The following is a 15,306-nucleotide window of genomic DNA, read 5'->3' on the forward strand; positions in this document are numbered from 1 at the left end:
TATACCAATCGCGTCCCACTGCAGCAAACATCCCCCCTTTGTTCACATGTGACACCCCATGATGAGGGTGGGCAAGGTAGGGCAAAAGCATCCATGGTGCAACCAGCCAGACATCCTGGATGTGCCAAAGATGGTCAGGGCGTAAGGTGCACCAAGCAACACTCCAAGACTCATGGCACCAAAGATTGTGGAAGAAACAAACTCCACTCTCAGGCTGGAAGCAACAAAATCAGAGATAGCTTTATTCAAGCAATTGCAAGGGAAGAATACAGCTGGCCGAGAGCATCTTTGCCTCAGTTTCTCCAAAGTACAAGCAAAATCACACAAGCATTTATACCTCTTTGTGACGTGCATTAATTAAATCATCTGCATTTTATTTAGGCTATTTACTATCTATTCCAGTATTTTCTCACTTTCTCTTCTCAAAACATCATTATCTCAAGGCTGGGTCACACTGACTATTCTGCTGTTTCTCATTCACTTCTGATGTGAGTCCTGCTTCTACAGGTCTCACAATATTAGGCTAAGACTTAGTTCAACAGTTGCTTTGTCTCTGAGACTTAAATGGCTGCACTTAAACCCTCTCTTTCTTTCCCTGCTTCCACAGTGGTGTTTGAATATTTGCCAGTGTAAATACCTCAGTGTGCATAAACGGATTGCACGCTGGGTTCTTATGGAAACAATAATGTCTTCATTTGATTATATTTATAAAGAAACACAGGATGAGACAATGATCATGGGAGAAATATGGACATTTTATTTTTTGGAGAATAGCCTTGACCTAATCATTTTCCAAAGGGCAGCTCTGATCTCCTTGTTCCTCAGCCTATAGATGACTTGAATCATCATTGGTGGTGCCATGAAGTAGAGAACAGCCACCAGGAGATCCAGACCTGAAGTCGAGCTGGAGGTGGGTTTACTGTAGGCAAAGATGCCAGTGGAAACAAACACAGAGACTACAGTGAGGTGAGGGAGGCAGGTGGAGAAGGCTTTATGCCGGCCCTGCTCAGAGGGGATTCTCAGAACTGTTTTGAAGCTCTGACCATATGACACAATTATTAAAACAAAACAGGTGAAGGCTAAGGACACACTACAGGCAAGAGCTGCAGTTTCAGTGAAGTCCAAATTAGAGCAGGAGAGTTTGAGGAGCTGGAGGATTTCACAAACCATCCTGACAACCTGCCCTAGTTGGCCCTAACTCCAAAGAGGGGAAACAGCGCCTGTCCTGGACCTCACCTGATGGCAGCATCCCTGGAAGGACCCTGGCTAAAAAACAGGTAGGACTGAGGCCTAGGGGGTGTCCCAAGTGGGTTGCAAGAATAAATATGTATTTATAGCACAGAGATGTGATCTTTAGCTAACAGAACTTGGGAAGAATTCAGGGTGGCATAGTTTTTTCTGTAGCTGATCTTCAGCTTCTGTTGGTATGAATGGCCCACCTGAATATCGGTGATGTCTTCTTACATGTTTGTTCCTGTGTTTGAGAATCTCATTGCATAACACCACCCTCCCATTTTCTTGCCCAGGAGTGATTCTGGAACTAAGCTCCCTCTCTGTCACCATTCCCAAATCCATGGCCATTTCCCTCAGGTTGATTTCTTATTCTGGATACGTTGCCCAAAACTTTCTCCCTTTCTTCAGCAGATTTTGCTTCGCTGACTGTCACAATCAAATAGAAATCTGTCTTTATGACAAAATGATATTGTTGTTAGGTGAAGGACTAGGCCTGTACCTTCTCAGCTTGGATGTGACTAGATTTACCCTGGGTGGGGTATGAATGTCAGATCAGCACATGTAATGGGACTTGCCCACTTACACAAAGGTTATAACTAGGCTTGGGCAAAGCTGATTTTTATTCTTTTATAATTTCAACAGTGGATATCAAAGTTTATTTTTCAGTGTTTATTTTTTCAATTTTTATCTATTTAATTTTTAACAGTTGCACAAAAATATGTTTTTAAGCATTTATTTTTCAAGTTTTACCAATTTAAATTTTCATATTTGTAGGAAATTGGGGGAGAAGGAAGGTCAGACAATAGTTCTTTAATGACAGTAGAAGTTGAGATTCAACAAAGTGAATCTTTATAACCATTACAACACAAATTATCAACATCATATGTCAAAATATACAAAATAAATAACCTTACATCAAACTCTAATAAATTCTCAAGCCACATTTTTTTTACTTTGCCTGTCTGTACATTTTGATTATTATCAATGGAAATATTGTTGGTCAGTTTGTGTGTGCACAGTGGAATCCAAGTTTATTGGCATTTACCAATAAAAATCTAATCCTTCCAAACTTATCTATAATATAGTGACATACAAGTAACTTACACCAGTGTTTATGTCACTACTGAGTTTAGCCCAGAGTCTTGGGACCAGAACCTCATCAGCATTAAACTGATGATGTCAATGGAGCTACTCTACATTGGTGCGCGTCTAGCTGAGCTGAGAAATCTGCCTTTTACATCTCTGCCCATCTCACTTTCTAAGAAAGAACAGATTAGTTAGGAACTTTTACCCCATCTTCAGTTCAGTTTCACAGGCAAAGAATATGGATTTGAACCTGTTTCGAAGGTCAGATCTCCACCAGCTGTCAATAGCCTGGTTACTCAGAAGTCAATGGAACTTTATCAATTTACACCTGCTCTGGAACAGACCTGTACTTTTTAATCTTTGCTTCTGTGTACCTCTTAGTGACCAATGACAAACAGCCCGGGCTGCCTGAGCTCCCCCAGAGGTAATGATGTGGAGTTAATAAAGGAAAAGGCCATTGCAGGACAACTGAGGTTCTGGTGCCACTAGGCTCTTAGCTATTGTAAGTCACATGTCTGTGCTATAAATATATATTTATTTCTGAATACCCCAGCCACAAACTTTGAGCCTCAGCCCTGCTTTGTTTTTTAGCCAAGGGTCCTTCCAGGGATGCTGCCATTGTGTGAGATCCAGGGCAGGTGCTGTTCCCCCTCTGGGGGGTTAGGCTCAGCTATGGCAGGTTGTCAGGGCAGTTTGCTCAGAGGTGAGATCAGATCTGGGGTCACAGCCCTGGAAACCTGATTCAGCTATTTAGCCCCTGGTCCAGTACATCCTGGGCTGTGACCATCTCTGAAGCTTTCACAAGATAGAATCAGCTCTAGAGCTGGGAGAGGCTTTCAGTCCCTGATACTATTTAGTCCATAATGACTCAGCCATTGCTGCCCTAGGAGGGGAGCAGGGAGCCCTCATCTGTGGAGTAGATCCTTGTCTGCTAGGAACAGTAGAGAGACCCAGCAACTCAAGACATCTAGCGAAGGGACATGGCAACGGCTTCTGTATCACACAGTGAGAGATAGATAGATAGATAATGCCCAAACAATTCCGATGCCTGAGAATAGAAGCTGAGACAAATTCCACATAGACCAGCACAGCAAGTTTGCTATTTCAGTTACATATTTTGGAGGGATTAATATACAGGGGAAATTTAAGAACATAAATGTGAAATGACAATCTGAACTCTTTTAGACTTTTAGTATCAAGTTAATGAAAACATTAGCTGCTGGCCAGAATTTTTTTCCTCTCTGGAAAATTGTGAATTTTCACCATAAACCAACAGATTTTAGCAGTCAAAAATAAATAAATAAATTACATAAAATAAACACCTGAAAACTGGAAATTTGAAGCTGAAAACAAAACATTTCTTTCTTTCCAAGGATGATATTTTTTCCAGGAAAGCAGACAGAATATGAGAAAAAAAAACTGTTTAACTGAAAACCCAATTTTCCATAAAAATAAATAAATTAATTAACAGCTAGCTTAACAAAGAGAACATACAGGGATGACTTGATCACAGTCTGTAAGTATCAACATGGAGAAAATAAATTGTGGGTCAGGTCTAAATAAATGATTCATTGCAAATTACCTATCCATGCTCAGTAATTAGCTCCTAGGATACAGTTGGAGAAACTGAGGCACAGAGTGTGCAGGACCTCAGTTGACTATCTGGAATTAGATCACAGGAGCTCTAGTGTCTTGATCACATCTAACTCCTGTTGCGTGGCTGTACTTGTTATCATTTGAGGCTGGGATTCTCAAGGGAGTCTAAGGGAGTTAGGTGCCCAAGTTGTACATGCCTTACTCCCTTAGGTTCCTTTGCAAATTCCATCCTTCATCTGTCTGAAATTCAAAAGAAGTGCAGACCTTGGAAGTTATCAAGGTAGATGCAGGGCTACTATTACAAAGGGCTTTAGGCACATAGAGATGGTGATAGGTACCTAGTGGGATTTATCTTCCCACAGTATTCTTGACAGCAAGTTAAAGAAGTATGGGCCGGATGAATGGGCTATAAGGTGGATAGAAAGCTGGCTAGATCATTGGGCTCAATGGGTAGTGATCAATAGCTCCATGTCTAGTTGGCAGTCTTTATCAAGAGGAGTCCCCCAAGGGTCAGTCCCAGATCCGGTTTTGTTCAATATTTTCATTAATGATCTGGAGTATGGCATGGATTGCATTCTCAGCAAGTTTGCAGATGACACTTGTGATGAACTGGGACTGTCCTTACTGTGGTCTGTGAATGCTGAGGGAGGACGATCTGCACTGGTGGATGGGAGAGTAGCTGTAGATAGGATACCTAAGCATATAACATGAGAACCCAGGAAGGGGGAGAGGCCAGGTGACACCTCTTCCCGTGAAGCTGAACAAAAGGCTGGAGAGTGAGAAGGGTTTCCAGGAGGTGGCTGGGGAATGGAGGGAAGCAGAGACAGGGCTCTGACCTTCTAAAGGGGGCTGTGGTGCTCCTGGGACCCCAAGATGGACCTAACTGGGGAGGATCCTGTTATCTCTGCCTGCAAACCTGTGTTCTTGTCGTCTAAATAAACCTTCTGCTTTACTGGCTGGCTGAGAGTCATGGTGAATCGCAGGAAGCTGGGGGTACAGGGCCCTGACTCCCCTGCACTCTGTGACAACACTAAACTGGGAGGAGGAGTGGTAGATACGCTGGAGGGTAGGGATAGGATACAGGGGGACCTAGACAAAATTAGAGGACTGGGCGAAAAAAAATCTGATGAGGTTCAACAAGGACAAGTGCAGAGTCCTGCACTTAGGACGGAAAAATCCCATTCACTGTTACAGATTAGGGACCGAATGAATTAGAAGCAGTTCTGCAGAAAAGGACCTAGGGGTCACAGTGGACGAGAAGCTGGATATGAGTCAACAGTGTGCCCTTGTTGCCAAGATGGCGAATGGCATTGGACTGTATAAGTAGGGGCATTACCATCAGATCGAGGGATGTGACCATTCCTCTCTGTTCAACATTGGTGAGGCCTCATCTGGAGTACTGTGTCCAGTTTTGGGCCCCACACTACAAGAAGGATGTGGAAAAAATGGAAAGAGTCCAGTGGAGGGCAACAAAAATGATTAGGGGTCTGGAGCACATGACTTATGAGGAGAGGCTGAGGAAACTGGGATTATTTAGTCTGCAGAAGAAAAAAATGAGGAGGGATTTGATAGTTGCTTTCAACTACCTGAAAGGGGGTTCCATAGAAGATGGATCTAGACTGTTCTCAGTGGTACCGGATGACAGAACAAGGAGTGATGATCTCAAGTTGCAGTGGGGGAGGTTTAGGTTGGATATTAGGAAAAACTTTTTCATTAGAAGGGTGGTGAAGCACTGGAATGGGTTACCTAGGGAGGTGGTGGAGTCTCCTTCCTCAGAGGTTTTTAACGTCAGGCTTGACAAAACCCTGGCTGGGATGATTTATTTGGGGATTGGCCCTGCTTTGAGCAGGGAATTGGACTACATGACCTCCTGAGGTCCCTTCCAAATCTGATAAGCAGGTTAGGCATCTATCTCCCATTGAATGTCATTGGGACTTAGCCATCTAGCTCACTTAGGAGCTTTGATAAATCCCTTTAGATGCCTGTCTCCATCTTTAGGTGCCTAAATCCCTTTGTAATCCTGGCTCACAGATTAGAAGATGGGCTGTAGTCAAGTTATCCTGGAGGAGATCCTAGGTCCTGTGCCATGAAGAGTCAGACTAGGAGATCATAATGGCACCTTTTGGCTTGAAATGAATTTTTGCCTCTGGGCCTCAGCTTCTGAGCTGTGCTGGGCTTCTGGGAGTGAGTCCCTGCAAGCCCTTAGGAAATAGACATGGATAGACAGCCTTCTACAGCATCAGTCCTCTAGTGTCTGTGAAGCTCAAAATCAGCTACAGTGAGCAACATGTTTGAATCTAGTTCAGTCAGTTCATTCTCAGGGTGAGAGGCAGTGGTGCTGGAACAATTTTCATAGGGGAGTACTGAAGGCGGAAACCATGTATTTGGGGTGTTATTACTACTTCAAGCCAGGGGATGAGGCAGTATCCCCACCACCCATAGTTCCAGCACCTATAAATGAGGGGTGAAAGGGCTCTTACATAGCAGTGTCTTTCTCTTCTATATACTAAAGTGGTAGGGATGATAGAGTTAGAGAAATAATGACCAAAGAACCCAGGCGCTGGAGGATCGAACGCATCCCACTATGGGGGACAATCCACAGTGACCAGCTCAATAAATTCACTATTTCAATTAAATATATTTGAGGATTAATATGCAGAGCAAATGTAAGGCCTTAAATTTAAATCACAATTTGAACTCTTTAAGGCTTTAGCTATCACTTTAGTCATACATCTAGATAAAAATAAAGTGCAAAAATTTGACTTTGTATCAGAAACCCAAAATCCGAAAAAAATTCAGGATTTGGCAATCAAAACAAATTTATTTTCAACTAAAAGCTGATAAAAATTGAAAATATTAAGTTCTAAACAAAATAAAATTGGAGATTTCAGTTGGGAAAAAAAAGGGGGGGAGGAGATTTTTTTCAAGAATAGCAGATGTTTTCCCTGGACATTTTCTGATGAATTGAAAATCCCATTTTTGAAAAATAAGTGGACAGAAAATCTCCGACCGCCTCTATTTGGAAACTGAGCTTTAAGCAAAGGTGGGAAACATTAATACCTTTAAATAATAAATCAATTTCAAACCCATTTGTTCTATTGCAACCATATTTATTTCTGTTTCAAAGGAATAGTTAGAGGCAGGTAAAAAATGAGCAATGCCTGCAGACTGTGTTTTGTACACACTAGCACCTCTAACTCAGAATCAGAGTCAAACCAGCCACCTAAAGCCTGTCTATTTTGACCCTGCCCAAGGATATAGAGGAGGTCAATGGGATTGAACCCAGATCTTCTACTTTAGCCCCGTATCCTCTGTCCCACACTGATGCCAACTAAACATCAGTGCTGTAAACAGGTGCACAGAACATACACATAGTAAAGCACAGACCCTCCTTAACTGAGATCACAGTCCTAGCAGAGAAGGCAGAGAAAAGGGAAGGGGAAACAGAGACACAGAAAGGCGAAGTGATGGGTCCAAGGTCACACAGCAGGTCAGTGGCAAAGACAGGACTAGAATTCAAGTCTCCTGACTGCCGTTGACACACACAGCACAGAGGTAAAGGTACAGAAGTAAATGATAAACTGTAGCAGTAACAGAGGGATGCTCCTAGCCCATCATTACACAGAGACACAAGTGCAGCAGGTATCGGGTCCATAAATCCATCTGTAAGCAAGTAGCAGGACATCTGTGCACACAACCTGGTGTGGAATCATCACAGGAGAGCTGGCACTCAGGGCACAAGGTGTGTCCATGTCGTGTTTCCCTGGAAAGAGGTATCAGGCTGTGCTGATGGTTTCAAAGTTTAGTTTCCTATGCAAGTTGTGAGCCTGCTGTTTGTAATAAGAACATACAACTGGAAAGGCCTTCTGGGTAATTGGATCCAATCACCTGATTTTACTGGCAACCCCATCATACTATCCCCATCAAAAACTGATCCAGCCCCATGCTAATACTAGTTGGGTTGTTTGTCCCCAGCTGCTCCCACTGGGAGGCTGTCCCAGACCCTCCCTTGTCTGCTGGGGATAAACCTGTTTCTCATCTCCAGCCTAAATTTACTCATGGCCAGCTTAGCCTCATTAGTTCCTGTGCTAGCATTCTCCTTTAGCTCTTCTCCCTCCCTGGTGTTTATCCCCTGATCTATTTACAGAGAGTGACCACATCCCCTCTCAGCCAGCGTTTTTTTGTTTGTTTGTTTTTTGTCTAAACAAGCCAAACTCTTTTAGGCTACAACTACACTACAAGCTAGGGCTAGATGTATGAGTATAAATCACAGTGCAGCCGCAGTAGCATGGGTAGAACCATAGCTTAGTCATACCACGTGTCTTGTCTGAAGCTCAGGGTCATCTACTCAGAATGGCTGCCCATGCTACCATAACTATACAGTATTTATTCTTCTGTTAGCTCTCACTGAGGCATCTCAAGGACATGGACCCAAGCTGGGACTCACTCCCCTGGCTTGTAGTGTAGATATAACCTCACTCTTCTCTTGGAAAATAGCTCTCCATTGTCGCAATAGGAGAATTGTCATTCCTAAGAATGTAGACCAGCCCTCACAGGTGCTTGTCCAACCTGTTCTCCAAAAAATCCTCCAGTGATGGGGATTCCAAACCCTCTCTTGCATTCCTAAAACATAAGTTATTGGGCTCAAGACGCGGTAAATGGGCTGTGAACTATAGGAGGTCAGAAGACCCAGACTGGGTGAGCTAATGGTCCCTTCTGGCCTTAAATTCTATGAATATTCTGCAAAAATTTCCATTGATGAGACCTAGGGTCCTGATCTCCTAGGGACCTTTAAAATTCTAAACTCAAGCCTGTTTTCAGTCTCTTGCTAGTTTGGTCCTTAACTGAGAGCCCTCAAGAACTAAATCCTTCTGTTTACCTATAAAGCAAGTGCACTCCTCCAAGGCAGTGTGTCTGACACCTAACCTGGATGTGTCACGTCTAGGGAGAGGACAGGAGGTTGGTCTAAGACTAGAGCTGCAATTTTCTAAGAGACGTGAGGAGTTAAATGCAAGTTCCCAAGGACTCTTTTAACTCCATTAGGCCCTACTCCAGAAGGGAGCCTCAGTGTTCACTCTTGGACAATATACCCACCACCAGTGCCTCTGGAACTTTATGCAGGAGATCCAGTTTGTTGGAACATATTCCTGGCAGATGAGGTATCTAGGAATCTGTGTAGAAGCTGTTTGGGAGGGAAGAGCATGGCGGGTTTGGGTAGCTGGCCATACATTTGGTTTTAATCTGGATAATTCCCATTTTGTGTGGCTAGTCCCCTGTCTGATACTGAGACAAAACCAGATGTGGTTTTGTCCAGTATCACAGATAAGAGTTGCATGCAAGTTCACACTGGCTCGTGGGGACCCGCAAGCAGGGGTGGGGCCTCAGCTTTCCCAGAAATACCAGAATGTCTGGTATTCTGGGAATGTGTCAATGGCCAACCAAGTCGAGGGAAGAGGGGAGCAAGATTTTTCCAAGCCATTGGCAGATTGTTTAACTCAGCTAAAAACATAGCAGCATCTGTCACGAATAGGGTGAGGAAACCATTTTCCATTGATGAGTTACTTTGACCAGCTCTACCAACCTGAGGTGAAAGCAACACACACACCCCTGCCCATGCCATGCATCTTTGGTCTCCAGAGTGCAGAGAGACTAGGAATGGGCATTGCTGAGATGATCCAGGAATAAAACTGCTGCTCCTCTCTCTAAAGAATTCTTCCCCCTTAGGTCTCACTCCCGTTGCTGTTCTGCAGTAGCTTGTCAGGCAATATCAGCCTCTGATTAGTGCAGAAATAAGGTCCCCTGAAATTCTCAGGCCACTTCCGCATATGCGAGAGTCACCATCTAATCTAGGCTGGCTCCCGGGGGACTCAACCAGAGACATCTAGGGCCCAAAGTATGAGCTTCTACAGCTTGAGCTGAACAGCCAGGCTGCCTAACAGCCTCCTATCCTCTAGGTGGGGCACAGAGAGGCCTCATAACATGCACTGTCCATGGGTGGGGTTTATACAGCAACACTGCACAGCTGCAGGAGTCAAAGGCTTCATTTGAGCTAGAGTCACCTCCCTCAGCCAGGAGGACAGGGAGACACAGACAGTTGTACTAATGCAACGCTATGGACTCTACTGGAGTTTATTCTCTGTGTGGCCCCTTCTTCTCTTCCCCATACATGAACATCCATAAATTCACAGTCATAGAGTTCAAGGCCAGAAGGAATGACCAGATCATCCAGTCTGACCTGCTCTATGCCAACACCACCCGGCATCCACAGATGAAACCCAACCACTGAAATTAGACCAAAGTGTCACAGCTCTCAGGAGACTAGATGGTTCTGTGCCACTGGCAGACAATAGGAGAAACCAAGGGGCACCAGTGCCCAAAGCCCCCGCAATGGAAGGGAAATGATTGAGATACATCCAGAAAATCCTGGCAAGTGACCCACACCACAGGCTGCGGAGGAATGCAGACCCCACCTCCCGCAAGGTCCCTGCCAATCTGACTGGGGAGCACGTGGGCAAGACCAAGCCAGCCAAACTCCCGAGTGAGAGAGAATGGCTCAATGACACCTCAGAGCACTGGCACATCCCACCCATTGGCCTATTTCCAGCTAGGGCTGCCCCGATGCTTCAGAGATTAAAAAAAAGGCCTCCCAGAATACACTGGTTGGGACAGAGGAATCCCTTCCTGACACCTGCCAGTGGGAAGATGAAACCCTGAAGCATGAACTTTTAGAAATATAAGACATACGCTACAAGTGAGACCCAGGGCTGTTGAGGCTGGCCCCCCACCATCACAAGCAGCCCCCTCATACAGTCCCACTCAGACATGTGTCCAGCTCTCTCTTCAAACAAATTCAGTCATTGGACCCCCATAACTACTGCTCCAGAATCTCTCCCCGCTGGTGGTTAGAAACCTCCCAGTAATTTCTAGCCAGTCTTTCCATCTCTCTCACACCTGAATGTACACGTGAGCCAGGCTAACATAGTCTGGCTCCTTGTCTTCCTCTAGTGGTTAGGCCACGAATGATTGTTTATAAGACAATGGGCCCAGTCCCCAGCTGGTGGCAATGGATATACAGTTCCACTGGAGGCAGTAGGTCAGATCCACAGATTCTGCAAATTGCTTTTGTTCCACCAAAGTCAATGGAATTACACTGATGTGTTGAAGAGATACCCCAAATGTCTTCTCATCTATGCCAGTCTTACACCAGTCTGACTCCTCTGGTTCCAATTAAACCACTCCTAATTTATACACACAAGCAAGACAACTCCCATCATTATTTTCAGTGGCCACGGAACAGGTGGTAGTGGCGAAGCTGTGCAACGGGTATTGTTTGGCACAGAATGAAAGTCTGATTCGCACACACAATTTACACCCATTTAACTCCAAAACTGGACCAGATTTTCTAATGGTGCAAATCACCATAGTGGCAGTGACATCAACGGAGTTAATCTGGATTTGGATTGGTGCAAAAATCAGATGTGTTTGAATGCAAGCTGTGTGCTCATAGAAATAGCTGACATTAATAAACAGATACTATGTGAGCAAACTTTAATTAGATAAAAACAAAAACAAAAATTCTTGGTGATTTACCTACACCCGCTAAGTCTCCTCAAGGCAGCTTTGATCTCTTTGTTCCTCATGCTGTAGATGATTGGATTCATGATTGGTGTAAATACAGAATAGAGAACTGTCGCCATAAGATATAGAGGAGATGGAGAGTTGGAGGTGGGTTTCAAGTAGGCAAAGATGCCAGTGCAAACAAACAAGGAGACGACAGTGAGGTGAGGAAGGCAAATGGAGAAGGCTTTATGCCGGCCCTGCTCAGAGGGGATTCTCAGCACTGATTTGAAGATCTGAACATACGACACAGTGATAAAAATAAAGCAGCCTAAGACTAAACACACACTAAAGGCAAGAACCCCAATTTCATTCAGATATGAATTAGAGCAGGCAAGGTTGAGTAGGTGGGGGATCTCACAGAAGAACTGATCCACCATGTTGCCTCCACAGAAGGTCAATGTAAATGTGTTCCCGGTGTGTAGCACAGAGTAGAGAATTCCACTGATCCAGGCACCGGCTGCCATTTGGACACAAGCTCTGCTGTTCATCATTGTGTCATAATGCAGTGTTTGGCAGATGGCGACATATCGGTCATATGCCATGATGGTGAGAAGGGAAAAATCCACTCCGAAAAAGAAGAGGAGGAAAAAGACTTGGGCAACACATCCAGCATAGGAAATGGACCTGTTGTTCATGAGAGAGTTGGCCATGGATTTGGGGACAGTGACAGAGATGGAGCCAAGGTCTAGGAGTGACAGATTCATCAGGAAGAAGTACATGGGGGTGTGAAGGTGGTGGTCAAAGGCTATGGCCATGAAGATAAGAAAATTCCTCATTAGGGCTGCCATATAAATCACTAGAAACTCCACAAAGTGCAAAATCTTCAGCTCCCAAACATCAGAGAATCCCAGGAGAAGGAACTCAGTCAAGGTGTTTCCGTTGGACATTTTCTTTCTCAGGACATTGTGTGGTGATTGCAGAGGGAGGGACAAGAGCAAGGGCCAGGATTAGATCAGTAAAATACCTCTCCTTTTGAGACATCCACCTTAATTTCCTTGAGTCAGACCCTTAGCTTGTGAAGATTGGTGTAATATGGGAATGAAGATGGAGGAAACAGTCCCAGTGACTCCAGTGGAGTTACTCCTGATTTACACTGGGGTGAGAGAAAATAGAATCAACTCAATAGACTCCAGTGCAGTTACTCATAATTTACACCAAGGTGATGGAGAGGAGAATTAGGAACAAATGTTTTGAGGTATTTGTATACCTTTGTCACCCAGAGGTGGGCAAACTCTGGATAATGGTGTATAAATGTTACTATTCTCAGTTTACTGAGGGGAATCAGGGGTCTGCCTGTACAGATTCTGCTGTCAGGGCCACTGCTGCAAATGTGGGGTAATTTCACTTGCTGCCATGGAATTACTCCCCATTTATACTGCTCTAAATGGGAGGAGCATCTCACATGGAGGTGACCAAATCCAGCCATAATTACACAGTAAACTCAAGACAGGAATGCAGCTCAGGAGTCCTGATGCCCCTCCCCCCGTTCTAGCTTGATTCTCAAGCTCATTGTGAAAAACAAATGTTCCGGCTCCCCTCCAGCTTCTCTGTCCACTCAATTAACCTTCTTCCAGAGCTTGGAAGAGAACCCAGGACTCCTGATTCCCAGTTCACCATCTGCTCTAACCCACTAAATCTAACACCCCTCCCGGAGCTGGAAATACAGGCCAGGAGTTCTGGCTCTACCCACTAGACTCAACTCCCTCCCAGAGCTGGGAACACAAGTGATGTGTCTCAACTCTCAGTTCCCTCCTCTAACCATTACTTCAGACTGCATCTCAGCCTCTGTCCCAGTGACTCTCCATTGCCATCAGGAATGACTGCTGCGAATGACAATGGACAGTCATTGGGCCAGCACATGTGAGAGAGAGTGATTCTCCAGCGTGGTAGTTGGGTCACTCACCTGGTGTCTGGAAGCGTTCAAATCCCTGCTCCAGTGCTTATTTAATTATTGATACAACGTGGAGCAGCTTGAAGAGGAGAGACTGAGAAAGTCTCATTTCAGAACAGCTCATAGCCTAGCGACTCAGGCACCCTCCTGTAAATTGAGAATTCAAATCCCTTCTCATCTTCAGTCAGAGGGAAGAATTGAACCTGAGTTTGTCACAAGCCAGCAGAGTGCCGTAATCACTCAGCTTGAAGCTATGAGGGGTGCCTGTCCCACAGTCCTTATGAGAGACAGAAATAGAATTGGCCACTTCTGGGCTGAACTTCCTGCCAGAACCAGATATATAACTCAGGAGGCCTGGTTCTCAGTCCCTGCTACTCTTACCCACTAGACCCCAACACCTTTCCAGAGCTGGGGAGAGAACCCAGGAGTCCTGGCTCCTAGTCCCCACTACTCTAACCCACTTGACTCAACTGCCCTTGCAGCAATGTAATAGACTGAAGAAACAATAAACTGAGAACTTGACACAAGCTGATGCTAGATAGATAGATCTAACAACAAACTAACAAAGAGACACGAGTAAGAAAAGAACAGATACAGAGAGTGAGAGAGAAACACAGAACAAACCCAAACTAACAGGTAGATAGAGAAGTATAAACAAACGAATATAGAGAGAAAAGGATAAATAGACAGAAAGACAGCAATAACAACAAACTAATGTATACAGAGAGAAAAGTAACAATGAGCTGATAGTGTTAGTCACATTCTAAAAAAATGTGTGTCAATTTGATCAATTCCCTCACTCCCTTTCCTAAGGTAAATGCTTTGGACTGCCTCAGTTTCCCATGCCCAAATTGATGTAAGAGTGACACTATGAATAAAAAAATCTATTGTCACTCACAATTTCATCCTTAAAGTGCCACTGTGTGACCCACAAATATATTTCATTGCAAGAGCAAACTTACGGAGCTGGTCTGTGTGGATATCCTTTCTCCTCCAGCTACACACCGCAAATGGTTTCTCCTGTCTCTCTAGCCCCATGCACGCCCCTGTATCAGTCAATCTCTCTATCTAATGCCCTTATCACTTTACTATGAGAGGCCTCCACCACACTGAGGCTGAGCTCCTGGAAATACATTGAGATCTGTGCTGTCTGCAGATAAGCTGTGTGTCAAAAAGGCTGGTGCTGCAGGAAGGTGATTTATCCATGACTGTTTTCTTTGGGCTTGTGAGACTCACTCCCTGGAGCCCTCAACAGCCCAGCGGCAACAGTTCATTTCTCTTGCCCTCTACTTCCCTGAAGAGTTTTCAGAAACAAAAATAAACACAATTACAATGAGGCAGCAGGATCTAAAGGAAAGATTGTGAGTCAAACACTAAGGGCACACAGGACTTATTCCTGCCTCTGACCTGCTGTGTTACCTTGAGAAAGTCATTCTCTAGGGCTGTTTTTTCCCTTCCTCCCTTTGCCTGTCTTTTCTACTGTAGGTTCCTTGGGGCGGATACTGTGTCTTACCTAATATAATGGGCCTCTCATATTAGGTTCAAGTATCAGATAATTAATTAATTAATTGATTAAAAGCTAAGGTCCATGGTGTCCTGAGATCTGATCCCAGCTATTCCTCTGGCTTTGTTCAGGCCCTTCACCGCTCCTTTCCTCAGTTTGTCATGTGTCCGGCCAGTACCACCTGATTCAGAAGAAAGTCTAAGAGGCCCTATAGAGGACTGTCCTCAAATAACCTGCCCATGGTGGAGTCTCATCATCATCATCTTGTGAATGGTCTATTGCGTGAAGAAGATGAATTTCTTCCCCTCATAGAGTTTTATTTACTACAAAGTAACTGCATGCTCTCATTATCCAGATAGGCTGGAATATTCAAAGG

The 15,306-nt window shown here is 44.5% G+C and overlaps 1 protein-coding gene across 1 annotated transcript; it reads right to left on the reverse strand.

Moving 5' to 3' along the window:
• Positions 1-11,501: 11,501 nt before the first annotated feature.
• LOC123346776 (olfactory receptor 14A16-like) lies at positions 11,502-12,422 on the reverse strand. Its single transcript, XM_044984237.1, has one exon. The coding sequence runs from the start codon at positions 12,420-12,422 to the stop codon at positions 11,502-11,504; it is 921 nt and encodes a 306-aa protein (XP_044840172.1).
• Positions 12,423-15,306: the final 2,884 nt, after the last annotated feature.

The sequence above is a fragment of the Mauremys mutica genome, chromosome 12 (genome assembly GCF_020497125.1).
Source record: "Mauremys mutica isolate MM-2020 ecotype Southern chromosome 12, ASM2049712v1, whole genome shotgun sequence".
In the NCBI taxonomy this organism is placed as follows: domain Eukaryota; kingdom Metazoa; phylum Chordata; order Testudines; family Geoemydidae; genus Mauremys; species Mauremys mutica.